This window comes from Phocoena phocoena, chromosome 2 (assembly GCF_963924675.1).
Source record: "Phocoena phocoena chromosome 2, mPhoPho1.1, whole genome shotgun sequence".
In the NCBI taxonomy this organism is placed as follows: domain Eukaryota; kingdom Metazoa; phylum Chordata; class Mammalia; order Artiodactyla; family Phocoenidae; genus Phocoena; species Phocoena phocoena.
In genome coordinates, this window is record NC_089220.1 from 114075019 (window position 1) to 114093883 (window position 18865).

An 18865-nucleotide genomic window follows, 5' to 3' on the forward strand; every position below is an offset into this window, starting at 1 on the left:
TAAAATAAGCTAATAAATTTAGCCTTGATAAATGTTTTTTTTCTGGCAGTTTTTTGTGGAGTGGATAGTAAAGAGAAGGAAAATTCAACACAGATAAGGATTGAAGAGTATCTCAGAGAAAAACAAACAGAAATAGGAATATAAGAAGTATAGGAGTTTTGGGGGGAAATGAAAAACTTAGTTTTAGCATACTGTAGATAAAGTCAACAAATTCTGGAGAGCTATTTGGGAGTCATACCCATGGAGATGATTGCTTTAAGTCTAGCGAATGGTAGAAGAAACTATACAGAGAAAACTGTTACCTATACCAATCCTACAAATAAGTGATAGAAATGATTTTATTAACTCATTCACCTTCCAGATGATTCAGAGACTAAAAGACGATATGAAAGCCACCTTAAAAATATTGCTTAGCAGTAATATTCCATTGTATATATGTGTCACATCTTCTTTATCCATTCATCTGTCGATGGACACTTAGGCTGCTTCCATGTCCTGGCTATTGTAAATAGAGCTGCAATGAACATTGTGGTACATGTCTCTTCTTGAATTATGGTTTTCTCAGGGTATATGCCCAGTAATGCGATAGCTGGGTCATATGGTAATCCTATTTGTAGTTTTTAAAGGAACCTCCATACTGTTCTCCATAGTGGCTGTATCAATTTACATTCCCACCAATAGTGCAAGAGGGTTCCCTTTTCTCCATACCCTCTCCAGCATTTACTGTTTGTAGATTTTCTGATGATGGCCATTCTAAACAGTGTGAGGTGATACCTCATTGTGGTTTTGATTTGCATTTCTCTAATTAGTGATGTTGATGTTCTTTTCATGAATTTGTTGGCCATCTGTATGTCTTCTTTGAAGAAATGCCTATTTAGGTCTTCTGCCCATTTATGGATTGGGTTGTTTGTTTTTGTGATATTGAGCTGAATGAGCTGCTTGTACATTCTGGAGATACATGTACCACAGTGTTCACTGCAGCACTATTTACAATAGCCAGGACATGGAAGCAACCTAAATGTCCATCAACAGATGAATGGATAAAGAAAATGTGGCACATATATACAATGGAATATTACTCAGCCATAAAAAGAAACGAAACTGAGTTATTTGTAGTGAGGTGGATGGACCTAGAGTCTGTCATACAGAGTGAAGTCAGAAAGAGAAAAACAAATACCATATGCTAACACATATATATGGAATCTAAAAAAAAAAAAAAAGGTTCTGAAGAACCTAGGGGCAGGACAGGAATAAAGACGCAGATGTAGAGAATGGACTTGAGGGTATAGGGAGAGGTAAGGGTAAGCTGGGACGAAGTGAGAGAGTGGCATGGACATATATACACTACCAAATGTAAAACAGATAGCTAGTGGGAAGCAGCCGCATAGCACAGGGAGATCAGCTCAGTGCTTTGTGTCTACCTAGAGGGGTGGGATAGGGAAGGTGGGAGGGAGACGCAAGAGGGAGGCGATATGCGGATCTATGTATATGTATAGCTGATTCACTTTGTTATACAGCAGAAACTAACACACCATTGTAAAGCAATTATACTCCAATAAAGATGTTAAAAAAATGAAATAAAATAAAACATGGGAGGTATAAAAACTAAGTGAAAGCAGCATACAGAGACTAAACAGTTATTCAAATGGCAGAGTTAAAAGTAGGAAGTTTAAAAAAAACACTAAAGTCATAAGGAGGGAAACTTCTACTCTCACCTCAACTCCTCCACAGCAGGTAATAACTAATTAACAATTCACCAGCTCAGGAGGTAATGCTTATCAAATCCCCTTCAGGTAATTCATTTCTAACTGTCTTTATCTCATTAGATCAGTTATTTCACAACTGGAAAGGTCAGTGGATGGCTTCCTCGAAGACAGACACACTTCTTAGCAAATGTCAGTTATTAAAATCACTTTGTCCAGAGAAAAAACAAAAACTATCCAGTTTTTTAAAAAATCTTGTGCCCAGAAAATCAAGCCCATTTAAAATCCTGAAGATATGCGGATTTTGAGAATTCAGTAGATTCCATTTAGAAACAATTAGACTTCATTTTTCACAATATCAGATAACATTAGAACATGGCATATTTTCAAGATAAACAAACAGAAACACACTTTAAAACTGTCCCTACCCTTCCCACCCCCAACCCCAGTAAGTATCTATCAGCACATTCTAAAAAGCAAAGCTTCTTCATGCAAGTGTTCACCAGAAACAACCACCACCACCTATTCCTAAAATAGCTAGTGATGAAACAGAAGGACAGTGAGAAAGCTGGCGAGGTGACTAACACACTGTGCAGGAGGGTGCTCTACAACTACTGGCATGCAGTGACTGTCAAGCAGGTGAACAGAATCACAGGCAGAGACTACCAGCTAGAACCCTTAAAGGGGCTGAATGCTCCAAGCAGAAAGCCCAACTTCCTGGTTCATCTCAGTAATTCTCAGTGAGAAAGAACTCTACCACCAAAAGGACTAAGGTTTGTAACAAAGGAAACTCTCAGGAACAAAACAGCAATTATAAATGCTAAATTCTTCAACAAATGAAAAATCTATGTACACTCTGGAGAATAATTTAAGCATGTTCCCTATTTACACTAAAAATATATAGCAGTGCTTTTCATTAAAATTAGTTTGCTCCATTACATAATTTCATCTTTAACAACTAAGCATATGATAGAGTATATTTCATTATTTATAACTCAAAAACAGGGCACCTCCAAAGTGGAGTTATTTTATCCTACACTGAAGAGAACGCTTTGGTTCTAATTATATGTATCAATGGATATACAGGCTGCAACTTTTACAGTCCTACCGTTTGGCTCAGGGTAATGACTCATTTGTCTAATTAGAGAACTGGTCATGCATTTTTCTGTTTTTGTTGTTGTTTTTATTTTCCCTTTCTTAGAATATCAATATTATCATTTAAAAACTGGGTCCATCTCCAATAAAAGATAAAGACAATGAGAATATTCTGGAACTTAGCAAAAATTTTAATTAACTAGGTCTTTGGAACAATCAAATAGCTTTTAAAACAGCTCAAAGATAAAATATTTAATGAGTCAAAAGAAGACCATCCTAAAATGTTTCTCCCATAATGAACAGATACTAAAGAAAAACATTACAGACCCAACTTAATTAAGGATATGCAAGGAAATAAAATGCATATCATTCCACCTCCTCAGTGATAATGTTTTAGTACATAATAGACATACAGGGTACTCATATTGTATTTTCCAGGACAATTTCAAAATCAAACACTTTATACCCATAAACATTTGTACTTATCAAACTATATATGCCTAATTTGGGCTGAGATATGATAATAGTTATTTTCTTAATGCAGCTTTATTCAAACATAACTCCAATGTTGTAATTTGTGATTAAGACAAATTCACATTATCTATAGCTTTTTAGTTGGCTCGGTTGGCCCAGGAAGACATTTTTGGCATTGCTTATTAAATTTTTTAAAATTTATGTTTATTTTCTATTACTAAAAAATGCAGAGGGGAAGCAAGTTTAAAGCCAAAAAGAAAAGAAAAGAAAAGAGAATACCATTTCAGTTAAAAGCTACTGGATTATTTTTTATATACCCTATTCACTAGACCATGGAGGGATCAAGAAACTATGACCAGCAGGTCAAATACAGCCCCATTGCCTGTTTTTGTAAATAATTTTATTGGAACATAGCCATGTGTCTTTGTTTACTTATTGCCTATGGCTGCTTCCACTCTACAGTAACAGAGTTAAGCAGTTGCAACAGAGACTGTATAACCCATAAAGTCTAAAACATTTACTATCTGGCCCCTTACAAAAAAAAATTTTGAGCCTCCCTGCTCTAGACCTTTTAAGATATAACACAGAAAACTCCTACATTAGTGCTAAGTTAAATAACTTTAATATTTTTTGCCTAATTTATGATTTGACATATACTGTTAAAGTGCCCTTTATCCAAGTCCTTGTAAATTAAGGTTTTGCTTTAGTTGCTTTGTTCACTGAGGTTTCCCATGTACAAACCGTTATACGGAGAAGAAGCTGTGAAGGTTAGCTTTAGATTAGCAAAGACTATTCCCATCAGATTTGCTTGTTGCCTATTTTTCTTATATTGCTGTAAAATTACCATTTCGGAGTCACTGTGAGAGGCCTGACCCAGGCTGGGTGCAGGCCCTAGCTCAGAGTGAGAAGCTTGGTCAAGGGAGAGAAGGGGCTCAATAATGTCATCGTAATCATCTTCCTCTGTATCCCCCTCCCCATCGGCAAAAGTACCTCTAGTCAAGAAATCGGAGCGCGTCCGCGCCATTCGAGCTTTCTTTTTATGGGCCGGTCTGGCAACCTGCTTGACCAAATGATAAAACAAATAACACAAAAATGTTTTGTTTTGGTTTTTGGGAGACGATGCCAATGAAAGACATCAGAGAGCTCATGAATTTCTTGAAACATCCCCTCCACCCCTGTGCCCTTTCCACTAGAAGTGACAGCGATAACCAAAAGCAATCCATATTCATTACTCTGGACAAAGAATAAGAATGGAAGCTAAATCTATACTGTTCTTCTCCATAGCCAAGGAAGTCATCTTTCACTGCCATAATGAGTCACCAAAGTCACTTGCATAAGTTGCCTTCTTTTCCTCAGCAACTTCTTTTTTGTAAATATAATCTGGATTTTTAGGCACCCTTCCCTGCCTGAAGTATTCCTCTCTAAGTGTAACAGACTTAATTCATGGCTTCTTTCTCTATAAACACTTGGGAGTAAATGAGTAGATGAGGTGCTCTACCTACAAGAATAATAATTTCCAAAACAGCGTGCACCTATTTTGCATAGAAGATAAATAAAACAAAAGTCAATACTTACCTCTCTTTGGCCCGGCCCAGTTAACTTCACAGGTTTCCAAGCTGGTTCATCTTGTTTATGGAGTTGAGGATTTCCACTGTTTAAGGCTTCCTTGGTGACACTTAGGATAAAACAACAGGATTACATCTCAATTCCTAGCAGATATCTCATGGCAGCAGTCTTAAAAGTATAGCATGAAATATAGTCTAACAAGTCAGGTCAAAGAAATGGATTTGATAATGAGAAAGGGAAAATACCAAATCCCCAAATCTTTAGAATCAGTCTCAGAAGAAGGGGCCTTTACTCTAATCATTATAAAACACCTGATAAGTAGCCAACCAGTGATGAGTACCTCATTACTTTGTTTTATACTGAGATGGTCATATTGATAAGCAAATTTTCATTCTGAAATCTCTCTGTAGCTTTCATAGGTGGTCTTAGTTTAAAATTTTTAGAATAAAATCAACACTGGCAGAATAAGAAATTGTTATCAAGCTAAAAGAAGTATCCCCCAAACCATAAAGATGGTATAGTGTTAGTCTGTGAAAATTTAATTCGGCTTGAATAACCACATGATATGACTGCTTTATCATTAAATTCTCTGTAGAAATGAATGTCTGTGTCTGATGAAAATCTGAACAGAACCTGTACTTTTATGGCCCCAATTATCTATATTAACTCAGAACCATTAGTCTTAAAATTTATCAATAACAGGACTGTAAACTCACTGAAAATCATATCTTACCTTCTAGCATACTGCTGGGTTTAAAGTAGACACTAACTTATAATACCATTCGGCAGAGTAATTGCCCTTGCATTCAAAATCTTCCACTTAATTTTATAAATGAAGGCCTAGGTTATCTTGTCCTTTGCCCTATGCAATAATCCCTAAACAAAGCTAATTAGATGTCAATCTTTCTGATAGCTAAAAGCTTCTCAGAGATCTCCCTCTGACCAGTGTACAATCAAGTCCAGCAATCCTAGGTTGTCCTGAATAACCCTTTTGGTTATTAAAAATCTCTCTTGCCACAGTTGAGCCATTTACCTTCGATTTTTTTCTCCAAAAGAGAAACAATTAATAGGACCTTTGATAGCACCTGACCACCCTAATTAACTTTTAAACTCACAGCATTTTCTCTAAGTTTCTCCATGATTTCTTTTTTGTTCTCCCTTACTAACCAGCTGAAGACTAAGATGTACTTATCACCACTATGGCATAGAAAGGACACTAATCTAATGTTACTTCCTAATCATGACACCCAATGCTGATTTCTAAACAGGAAACTCAAATTCTGGTCTCAGCTGTTTCTCTAAATATGTGACCTTATACAAGTCCTTTCACCTCCACGGGCACCAGTGACCTCATCTATAATATGTGGGAACTGGACTAGATATTATAACTTAGAAACACTAACATTTATGATTCTATAAAATGCTAATGTTTCTAGTATTACTTACAGAACAAGAGAAGATGTGAAGTACGAATGTTACTTAAACTTTCACACAAACAATCTAATAAATAACCATTTTGAAGATACACAGATATTAATAAGGTAAAGCAAACTAGGTCAAGTAGCTATAAGACTTTATCTTGGCAAAATGATAAAAGGAATAATTCACAAGGATGATTGGTTTTGAAATCTGTAAGTCTTCTACAAAACAGATTCATGGATGTAACAACTATGCACATACACACATGCACACCCCTCACATAACTAAAATTAATCAGAATGACAGAAAATAATACGTTTTTAACATTCTCTGGTAGGCTTATATGCTACACAGAGTCTGAACTTTTGGGCAATCTCTAGGTTAATGCACAGCACTAGGATCTCAAGTTGTCATGTAGTCCAACTGCATTTCACACTCCTGTATAAAAATTTTTAGTGGAAAAATAAAATATCAATGATCTCTTGCCCATATTTACAAAGAGTTTCTATAAAATCTGTAATTTTAAAGACTGACAGAGTTAAAAGTTAGGTTATGATGAGAAAAAGTTATTTTCAGAGTTAACATGAAATTTAACTTTTTTAGCCCTAAGATATAGCCCTCCTTTCATTTAAAGTGATATTCTCCCACAAGAACAGAAAGAATTCACTGTATACACAGCCTTAACATAAATATCTTAAATTTTATCAAATTTGTTTTTATGTACCACTTAAGAAATGCTTTCTCACAGCTACCACTACTTAAGACAACCTAAAAGAATAAAGAACTTCCACTTATGTGAGGTATTTAAAGTAGTCACAGGGAATTCCCTGGCGGTCCAGTGATTAGGACTCCACGCTTTCACTGCCAAAGGCCCAGGTTCAATCTCTGGTTGGGGAACTAAGATCTCACAAGCCGCCCAGACAAAAATAAATACAGTAGTCATATTTTTAGAAACAGAAAGTAGAATGGTGGTTGCCAGGGGCTGGAGGTAAGGGGAAAAGGGGAACTGCTTTCAATGGGTAATTGAGTTTGTTTTGCAAGATGACAAAGCTCTAGAGATCTGTTGCACAACAATGTGCATATAGTTAGCACAACTGAACTGTACACTTTAAAATGGTTAAGATGGTAAATTTTATGCGGCTTTTATTCCCGACCCCCCCCCCAAAAAAAAGGTACAAAGAACTTAATGCAGACCATAAATAGGCCAGCAGCTGTGACAAAGCACATTAACTTTAAAGCCTGATACTAACAAGCTTGGATTGCTACACCTAACAGCTCTAGGGCAACCAGCAGTTGCTGACTGCCTACTAAGTTTCCAGGCACTGTACAGCCCTTCACAAATGTTTTCTCACTTAATGGGGAGGAACCAAAAACCCTGCTATCTGTGCTTAGTCAAAGACTCCTAGGGTATAATTATATCCAATTTCAGGTGGCTGGTGGAGTCAACAATTAGGAAATTTTTTTACACACAGAAAATGGCTAATTTGAGTAGCACCCATACAAATAGTTGAGGCAGATCAAGGCACCCTAATGAAAATTTCCAAAAAGTTTCCCACTTATACATAAAAATAAATAAAGACTTCACTTACAGGGAACTACTCATATTTTCCTTTGGCGTGAAGAAAATGGCCCTAGTAGTTCCATCTCTGAAAGGGTCATCAGATTTGTAGCTACAAGGCTGAGTTGGCCTAAGTTGTTCTCTTTTTGAAATGCGATTATTAGAGAGTTTACAGGCTACATTCAGTTGGGTGGACATTTTGTCTGTCTTGGATAATTCCTTAACAGCACTAGATTGGCATGGGCCTCCTTTTCTTTCAAAGAACAGAGTGACAGGTCGGTCCTTCAAGGGTAAGTGAGCAGAGGGACTGTCTTTTGGGGCAAGAGCAGCATCTTTTACAGTTACTGATGGAGTCCCAGTTACACTGGGTTCGTCCTTATTTGGGGTATTCAGGATGAGAAGAGAGGATGGCCTCTCTATTCTTTGCTTTGACTGATGGAAAGATGGTACCAGAAAAGTCTCCCCAGTTCTTGGCTTTTCAATTGTCTTAAAAGCTTTACGCTCCTTTTCTAAAATATCTGTTTGCTGGCGAATCTGTTCCATCATCTCTTTTTCATTCTGCTGCTGCAATTGCTTTTGCCTTTCTTCCTTCTCAGTGTTTAGCTTTTCTAACTTCTTAAGCACAATATTGGAAGAAGCTGTATTCAAAGAAGCAACAACTTGATTTTCCCCTGGGAAGTGGTACTTTCTGGCTTCCCTGTTGATATCCAAAGTAAGAGATGGAAGTGTTTCTTCACTTTCCAATAGTTTGTTTCTCTGGACACTTGTATCCAGCTGAGAACTTGTTTTCAGTGGGTCTTGTTGGGGAATATAAAAAAATGTAGGCAGACTATTTGAAATAAAGGAGTCTCTCAGCTGTGGTTTACAGGTAATGGATTCAGAACTGCAAACCAGTTTTTCCTTCATAGCCCCATTCTTTAAATGCACTGAGTCAGAAGGTACCCTCTTCTGAATCAATGTATAGTTAGTCTCATTTGAGGTACTGAGGGCATTGTCCTGTGAATCAGAATTTGGACTGCTAGATATCTTAGGTGACAGGAACGGCACATCTCCTTCATCTAGAATTATAGGCTCTAGTTTGCTCTTTTGGCTTTCCTCACAGCTCAGAAGTTCCAAGCTTCCTTGAGAGCTTTCACTATCCGGTGTACCCTGTAAAGACTGAAGGCCCGCAGGCATCAGTTCTGTAGACCACCTACGTTCTTCTGAAGGAGACACACCACCAAGAGAACGGACTTTCAGCAATTCTAAACTAAATATAGCTTGCTCTAGTTCTCTCATTCTCCGACTTTCTCTTTTGGCCCGACCCACTTTTTTCTGGTGGAGATCTTCCAAGGACTTGGGTCTCTCTCTTACAGTCACATCTGCCTGCAAGTCCATACCACTTTGACTTCTGGCTCTCTCCTGTCGCTTGTTTGGGGACTCGTTCAAGCAGTCCTTTGAACTTTCATGACTAATTCGATTACTCTCTATCACAGATTTACATTCCTCTATGGCTTTTACTCTGTTGTCAAATGAACAATCCTCCCATTCTGAAGGGTCTGAACCGTGAACTTCCAGAGTTCCATATGGCTTGATATTTGCCAATCCAAGTTTTAGTTTTGTTTTTTTTAGTCTTTGTTCTTTTAAAGCTTTAAATCTATATCAAAACAGGAAAAAAAAAATAGGCTAGAGATATCTCTTGGTTACCACTGGAGACAATACATTTATTGAGAATATTTTAAAAAGTGGAAAGTCTCAAAAATTTTCTTTTTATAATATTAAGTATTTCTTAAACTAACTTGGATGCACATTTCACAATTCTATTTCTAGTGGAGAAGACAAACTGAGATAACCAGTTCTAACTCAAGTTAGGCAAATGTTAGAGCAGACATATAAGAAGTACTTGACAAGTGAGGAGTTAATTATTATAGCAAAAAAGATTACCTTTGTCTTGCTCTGAATCCTCTACATAGTGATTGCAAAAGGATAATTTTGTTCCTTTGTTCTTGATACCTCTTACTTTCCCTGTAGCCTTTCCATCTCGCCTGTATGCAGATAGCAGCCATGTGCCTCCGCCTATAGTGCTCCCTCCATTTCTGCTGGATGACGATGGCTGCGGTCCGGAGCTCCAAATACCGCTGCCTCTCTAAGTGAGCACGCCAGGAAGCTTGAAGAAGAGTGGCTGCACTAGCCATAACTAAAGCATCCTGCTGCACAGCTGCATCTCTGACTTGCTTCTGATTTAGGTAATTCCTCCAGAATCGCTGTGTGGAAGACAAAATAATAAAAACTGTTGTCATATCTTATAACACATTCTCACAGAAATTTCTTATGTCATAACTAGAGGTTAAGTGGCTAAACAGCTAAATCGTGGGTGGTTAAAGTAAAAAAAGTTTCCTTTTCCAGATATGCCTGGCTAAAATAACTATTTTAGATAATATAACCTCAATGAAGTTAATTATACAACTTAAAATAATTTAAAACTTTTTGATGCTTTCATGCCCTACAAATTAATTTTAACAAATTACATTATATTCTCACCTACAATTTGCCGATATTAATGGGTTTAACATCATCGTGTATACATTGCAAAGATTAAGATATTAAAGATTTTCTTGTACAAACAGTAAAGATCCTGTGGAAAACAGCCAGCATATAAATCAACGAGGGAGAAAATAAAAGATAAATGTAAAATATGATACCTTTCATCCAAAATGAATACATAACAACAACAATGTACATATAATTCTCAAATATCACTCACAACACTAAAAATAACTTGCCAACAAAAATTAAGGCACATAACTCCTTTGCCCCTAATCATACCTCGCAAGACATTATAACTATAAATTCAATTTAATTTCAATTTAACTCCATTAATATTTATTAAAAGTCTATTATTATATGCCAGGTAATCTGTTGGATGCTGTGAACATTTAACAAATGAGTAGGACACATTCTCACCACTGAAGAAATTTACATTCTTACTTAAATGTTTCACAGTAAAACAGTTCTAGTTACTAAAACACTGGCTAAATAAACTAGCCAATCTCATGCAAAGAACCTTTTGTTTCCTACCTGGATGATAACAGATGCCTGTCTCAGATGGAGGAAATGCTGCCTACACAGCAAGACCCTGAACCATTGCTGCAACAATATGATTCTGCGGAGCACCTCTTGGTGAAGCAGGTCTTGTAGGTGTTGTCGTTCCTGCTCCTTTAGGAACACCTACCAGAAGGAAAAAAGATAAAGCATACAGCTTAAGAAGAAATGAGAAATTTATTTCATGCATCATCGTTCCTATGGTAAGCTTTTTTAGAGAAGAACAGACACAGTGGCAGACAGGTACAAGCAGTACTGATAAATATTACCATCAACTTAGCCAAAGTAGGCATTCTCAAACTGGAAAGGAGGCATTAGAATATAGAAGGGGAACTAGAAAGGTGAACATTACTACAAAGATCCCAGTGCTAGAGACTGTGATACATTATTCCCTTCGGAACTTCACCATTAGGAGCCAATGTAGTACTGGTAATATTAATATGTCATATTTTTCAAGGATGTTGGAGTGGGGAAAAAAAAGATGACAAGCACAGATTTTAAAGTTTGATCATAATATGAATAAACCAATAACGATAAGTATTTTTAAAACCCAGCATGCGTCAAAGGCTTCTTGCTGCCCAAAGCTATTTATCAGTTTACTTATTTACTCCTTCATTCTATTATAAATCTTTAGGAATTTAGGGGGATACAAAGATAACTTAGACATAGTCCCTTTGGAAACAGGATTTACACTTCAACATTAAGAGCAGGTAGATATTAAAAACTGTATATATTTAAGGTGTACAATGTGATGTTTTGATGTATGTATAAACATTTTGAAATGATTACCACAATCTAATTAACATATCCATCACTTCCCATTTTGTCAAAAATTAAAAAATGTTCTTAGAAAGTACAGATAGATATTAGATACCCAAAGAGGAAAACAGTAAGCTATTCAGGGCAAGAGACAGAGGACTCCACCTGAGCAAAACAAGGAGTTGGAAATAAGAATAAAGGTACAGGGACTCCCCTGGTAGTCCAGGGGTTAAGAATCCACCTTCCAAGGCAGGGGATGTGGGTTCGATCCCTGGTCGGGGAACTAAGATTCCACATGTCATGGCGCAACTAAGCCCACGTGCCACAGCTACTGAGCCCATGTGCCACAACTAGAGAGAAGCCTGTGCGCCACAACGAAGATCCCGCCTGTCGCAAGTAAGACCCAACACAGCCAAATAAATAAATTTCTAAAAATGTAAAAAAAAAATTTTATAAAAAAATGAATAGGGGCTTCCCTGGTGGCGCAGTGGTTGAGAGTCCGCCTGCCGATGCAGGGGGCACAGGTTTGTGCCCCGGTCCGGGAAGATTCCCACATGCCGCGGAGTGGCTGGGCCCGTGAGCCATGGCCACTGAGCCTGCGCATCTGGAGCCTATGCTCCGCAAAGGGAGAGGCCAAAACAGTGAGGCCCGCGTACCGCAAAAAAAAAAAAAAAAAAAAAAAAAAAAAAAAGAATAAAGATACATACTGGGACAATGGAACAATTAATAGCATGAAGTGGGGCTTCCCTGGTGGTACGGTGGTTAAGAATCCGCCTGCCAATGCAGGGGACACGGGTTCAAGCCCTGGTCCGGGAAGATCCCACATGCCACAGAGCAACTAAGCCTGTGTGCCACAACTACTGAGCCTGCGCACCTAGAGCCCGTGCTCCGCAACAAAGAGTAGCCCCTGCTCGCCGCAACTAGAGAAAGCCCATGCGCAACACCAAAGACCCACTGCAGCCAAAAGTAAATAAATAATTTATTTAAAAAAAAGAAAAAAACAGTGTGACATCACAACATGGAGGTTCTTGAAAAAGAGAAAGATGTTTAGATTTAATGAGAAAATTATAAGGGGATTTTTATTGAGCAGGAGGCTGACATAAAGTATATTAAGATGATGATTTTGATACTATGGGTAGAGTGAGTTAAATGGAATAAAAAATAGACTGGCATTAGATGATGGATCTGTTTACTGTAAGAGAAATGTGTGAGAGCTACAAAACAGAACTAAAATGGAAACAGTAAGAATGGAGAAAAAGGGAGAGATGTGAGAAACATTTATAAGGAAAAAAACAGAAACAGAACTTTGTAAAATGATTAAAGTGAAGGGTAAGCCAAAATATGGTTATGGTTTCTAGCCTAAGAAACTAGAAGAAAGGTAACAGAGGAAAAGACTAGCTGATTAGTTAAAGACAGTAGGGGAATCTGGATAAGGTCACTTTAGACAAATTGAGTTGATAATTACAGTGCAATACCTAGGAAGAAATGCTTTTTAAGCAGTTAAAATTATAGGCAGCACTAGAGCATTGGCCATAATCTATTTGATTAATACTGACTATATTATTAAGTAAAAATCTTGGCCTAATCGATTTCCTTATGATATATGGTACACTATCTTTCTTACAAACATTCTCCTCGGCAAAGACTGCCATTATTCCTTATATACAAAAATGCACTCAATCTGGCAAAAGCTGTATATATTATATTTACCATGGATTTTCCAACTTGATAATTATCTGGATTAAGATTTATTTTCCTGAAGAAATCCTGAATGTTAAATTTGGATGGAATAATATTTCGGGGAAGAAGTACGTGGAAATGGCTCACAAAATCCTGAAAAGTGAAAAGAAAATGTTGTAAAATCACAAAAGAATCATATGTAAACAAAATCCTAAATTAGCTAATTGTCCTTTTATTGATCTTTTTCTCATTATTTTAAACAGTGTGAAACCAAGAATTTACTTGTTAATTTAAAATATTTCAAAAGGTTAATTAGTAAAATGGTGGGGGGAGATAGTGATTCCTACATATTCTGTTATCAAAGGGGAATGAAAGAAAAAAAGAAGGGCAGAAGCTAATTCTCCCTTTGAGAAAGCTGTACTAAAGACCAAAGAAAAGGTTATTTAACAAAAATCTGAACTTTTTAGCAGAAAAATAAGCAAAGGTGACAGCTATTTCTGGGTACAACTGAGAATAAAGCTTTCACTCAACAGTAAAGACCTGCTCAGCTGCTGAAAAGCTTCAAAATAATTTCTATATCCATAGCAGCAGTAGCTGATAAGAACAGTTGTGAGCCTTGCTGGCAGCCTCCTATGTAAGAAAATCCTGCTGAGAAGACTTTAGGAAAAATCAAATGGGATCTTTTCTTTTGAACTAGATAGTTCTGATTGAAGTATTTCAATTACTGGCATAATCAGTGTGAAGAACTGCCATGTTATGAGTAAACTTATATTAACAAACATTCAGATCAAATGAGAACAGCCAAGTAGTGGATTCTATTACAACACAAGCTTAATGAGATTGTTGTCATTCGATGGAAATGAGTATTCTCTATCCCTCTTCTATTCTGTATACAAAAGACAGAATGTAAAGGAAGAATCAGGAGAAATAAACAACAAGTGAGACCCAAATAAAAAATAAGCAAGGCATAGGAATAATTTACTTGATGTACAAATATATTTAAATATCACTATAAAAGCATAACCTGGAAAGAATATTTGCAGCTGTATCCTGATTGGCGAATTCGAACTGTCTCCAGCATCCCAGTATACCGAAGCTGTCTAAGTACCAAGGCATCACTGAACCTTAATGGCAACTAAAACAAAGCAAATGGAAAAAAGATTAACCCAGGAGAACAGATCTCCAAATTAATGTTTGTCTTATAAGTGTAGTTAAGTTTTGAATATCTAGGAATTGACTGGAGGCTGTCTGGTTAAGATACAGCAGAGGTAAGGGGACAATCTTACCTCCCCAGCTGGTAGCTTCAGAAAAGTTCTAACTGCCTGACCAAAAGGAAAAAAGAGACACAAGCTTCCAGGCTTCTCTACTTGCAGAAGAAGAGGGCCTTCAAAGCTCAAAAGGAATGTAGTTGCCCACAGGCCACACAGTCTAGTCACTATAAAATTTGTAACAAGATTAACCTACTTATACATAGTCAAGACTGTCTATATTTTTATTAAGTAAGATTTTATCTACAATCTCACTCAGAAACGACTTACCCCACACTCTTCCAGTTGCCTTGGTTAACTTGAGAGCTGACATATTTCTTCTTGTATGACTAGTACAAGGTTAAAAGAAGTTTACTTCCCTAGTTTTTGCTGATGATACTGGTATGACACATTGAAAAACAAAAAATTCCTATAATCCCTGAGAATTGATCTCTCATTGTATAAGCATCAATAGGGAAGAGGCTAAAGGGAGGCATTCGATCATCACCAGTCATGACACTTTGTCACTCCTAGGTATCTCATAGGCATATTTTTAGACATTCAAAAGAGGCTGTATTTGGAGCTTCTGATATTTCTCCCTATTCTCTAAATACTATTTTCAATGATCCACTAAGGCAATCCTAAATATTTTCCTGCAGAAAGATGGGGCATACCAGCTGTCAAAAAAAAAAAAAAAAAGTCAAGTGGGCAACTTATGTTAAATAATAATAGCAGTTAATATTTATTTAGTACTTATTCTGTGCCCTTAAATACTTCATTAATTGAATGCTTCGCATAGCAAGAATAACAGGGACTCAAACTTCTATTTAACTGTAAATAAAATGGTTTCCTCTTTTGTCACTATAAAAGAATGGCTAACGTTTACTAAGTGCTTAGTATGGGCCAGGAACATTCTAAGTACTTTATAGGTATTGACTCATATGTATTCACAAAACACTATGAGGTTGGTCCTACAATTCCAGTATATTGTTGCACAGATGAAAATATTTAAGGCATAGAAAGGTTAAGTAACTCATCTAAGATCACAAAGCTTATAACTAGCAGAGCTAGAGACTGCTTATCAAGAATTAAGAAAGCTGAACCTAATTCCTATGACATTTTAGCAGTTTGGGCTAGAACTATTTTTTTCCTATGATGGACATAAAGATGACAACTGTTCACACTTAACAGATATATTTTGCAAAGCTCTAATAAGGGGAACTGTCATATAAAAACAAGAAGAAATCAAGAATGTTGAGTATCTTCCCTATTTTGAAGAGACAAGTATCTCTAAACATGAAAAATGCCACGCAAGTTCTGTAAGAATAACTGATACCTTATATCTAAACAAGAGAGATTAACCTTGGTACGGGTAACAAAAGTTGCATAAAATTCTTTTATATGATGGAATTTCAAGAGATTTTTGCTTCTGTAGGAGATGCTAAATTCTAGGAGATGCTAAATTGAGCCCATATGAATACTTTTCAGGCAGCTAAGTGAGGAAATAAGAAGGATATTCATAGAAAATATAGAACACTGTTTTCCTTACAAAGATTATAGATAGCTCTTCCCCGCCACTTATTCTTAGAATTTAAAGCTAGGTTTGAAGTAAGCTGAGCTAGAAGCTCTTATTTACAGACATTTTTACCTTTTCGGCATTAGAGCGAATGCATTTTACAAAATATGGTTCTGCTTGACCAAGTGTTTCCATCAGCTTGCTTAATGAGGCCTGCAATACAAAGCAATATAATTAGCACTTACTCTCATTCCAAACTGGCAACGAATGGTTTATAAATATAAACAACAATGTTGGTAAAATAAGCAAAAAAAATTGGTATACATAGAAATAGGTTTGTTTCTGAAAAGCACATTGTGTACACTGCCATACTGATTAAACTGAGGCCAGTTAAGGACGAGGATGGCAGTTTAACCTTAAAGCTGACAGACTGGCAATAGTAAATACTGCAGATATATTTTATAGTAATCTAAGTCTATAATAAATTTTTTACCTTTCTTCACATTTCATGAAACAACTTTATTCAAACTCATGCAGTCTCAGAGTAACTTTGGGAAAACATCCAGTAGGGTATCCAGGAAGGTAGTAATCCCCTGCTTCAATTTTAATGTTTGAGTATGTAGTGATGTTCCCTCTTTCATTCCTGATGCTGATAATTTGTGCTTTGCCTCTTTTTTCCAGATTAGTCTGACTGGAGGTTTATAAATTTTCTGATATTTTCAACGAACCAGTTTTTTTATTTCATTGGTTTTTCTCTATTATTTTTCTGTTTTCGATCTCACTGATGATTTCTACTTTATCATTTCACTCCTGCTTGCTTTGGGTTTAATGTTTTTCTTTTTCCAGTTTCTTAGGGTAGAAGCTTAGACTACTGACTTAAGGCCTTTCTCCTTTTCTAATAAGAGCATTTAATGTTATAAATTAAGCTTGGAGTACTGATTTAGCTGCACTGCACAAACTGTGATATTTTATTTTCATTCCATTTAAAATATTTTTTAAATTGTCCTTCCTCTTTGACTCATGTTTTATTTAGATGTCTTTTTAATTTGCCAAATATTTGGGGATTGTTATCTTTATTTTATTGATTTCTGGTTTAATTACAGTCAGATAACATATTTTGTTTATTAGTATTCTATTTATCTATTGGCTTTTCAGCTACATCTCTTTGTATTGTTTTTTGTGTGTGTCTGCTCAACGGATAACAATATACTAACCTAACCGCACAGTATACTTAGAGTCAATATTTTATGATTTCAAGTAAAATTTAGAAGGCTTACAATCACATAGACTCCTGTTATTGCTGTCATATATATTACATCAACATACACATTTTCTTACTTTTAGGTGTTCTTTTCGTGTGTGTTACTGTAATATAATACACAAAATATAAAATGCTTGAATCATAAATATGCAGTATGATGAATTTTCACAAAGGGAATACACTCTTGAAACCAGAGCTCAAATCAATGAATAAAATATTAGAACCTTAGAAGTCCCTCTGTGCTCCATCCCACTGAACTTAGCAAGATCACTGTACATAGGCTACCTGCCTCCACCCTCCACACCTCAACCAAGGGTAACCATTATCCTTACTTCCAAGATGGTAAGTCAGTTTACCTGCTATTAAACTTTATATAAAGAGAAAGATACACTATGTACTATCTTGTATTTGTTGCATACAATTGTATCTTGTACATTTTCAGCACTATATAGTAGTGATTCATTATATGACTATACCACAGTTAAATTATCTGTTTAGGATGGATATCTGGCTGCTCAGGTTTGGGCTGTTAGGAATAAAGTTGCTATGAACAATCTTCTACATGTCTTTCAACCGTTTTCCAAAATGCCTGCATCAATTTATATTTCAATAGCAGTGTATAAAAATTCTGGTTGCTCTACATCCTTGCCAATACTTTGCATAATCAACCTTTTTTATTTCAGCCATGCTGGAAAGTGTGTAGTATTATTGCCTTATAGGCAGTTTTAATTTTCATTTCCCTGATGAATAATAAATAATATTGAGGATGTATTTGATAGGCTTATTGGCCTTTTGGATAACATCTTTTGATATAAGACAGTTTTGCTTGTTCAAGACTTTTGCCCACTTCTATTAGGTTGTCTTTTCAAGAACTGATTTGTGATTTTTCATATTTTCCACATATAAGGTCTTTTTTCAGTTTTATTACAAGTATATGCATATACCCTGTAGCTTGCCCTTTCATTCTCTTAGTAGTGAGTTTGTGTTTAACAGTTTTATTGAATTACAATTTACATACTATAAAAATGTATCCATTGTAGTGCATAGATCAATGATTTTTTTAGTAAATTTATACAATTGTGCAACCATCATTACAATCCAGATTCAGAAATCTTCTACGCATCCCCTCAAAAGGTCCCCTCCTGCCCATCTGCAGTCAATAACTGCCCCCGCCCAGTGTCCCAGGCAACCACTGGTTCACTTTCTGCTGCTATAAATAAACCACCTTTGAAAAAAATAATCCTCTTTAGACATCTTTTCCTCTCACTATAAAACCAATATGTATCTACTGTAGAAAACAGAATACATAGATACATATTCGAGAATAAAAATCAGCTTGGTTGAGTTTGTGTAATGACTTAATTCTTAGTTCCAGAGGTAGAACTAGAAGTAGATTATTTTCTTCAAACCGATGGGCCTTTACACAGAGAACTCAGATTTCTGCCAAAAAACCCAAAGTTAGAAAAACCCTTAGCCAAGGAAGAGAAACACTTAGAATTTCCACCA

General features: G+C 36.2%; 1 protein-coding gene across 1 annotated transcript in view; it reads right to left on the reverse strand.

Annotated features, from left to right (window-relative positions):
• MYO9A (myosin IXA) overlaps window positions 1-18865 on the reverse strand; it is a 216825-nt gene that overhangs the window by 74424 nt on the left and 123536 nt on the right. Inside the window, exons 19-25 of the mRNA XM_065900167.1 lie at window positions 16231-16311; window positions 14360-14470; window positions 13366-13488; window positions 10873-11022; window positions 9739-10058; window positions 7847-9451; window positions 4848-4947 (exon numbers count right to left, since the gene is read on the reverse strand). Of these exons, the coding sequence (XP_065756239.1) occupies window positions 4848-4947; window positions 7847-9451; window positions 9739-10058; window positions 10873-11022; window positions 13366-13488; window positions 14360-14470; window positions 16231-16311 (2490 nt within the window). The remainder of the gene's footprint in view (window positions 1-4847; window positions 4948-7846; window positions 9452-9738; window positions 10059-10872; window positions 11023-13365; window positions 13489-14359; window positions 14471-16230; window positions 16312-18865) is intronic.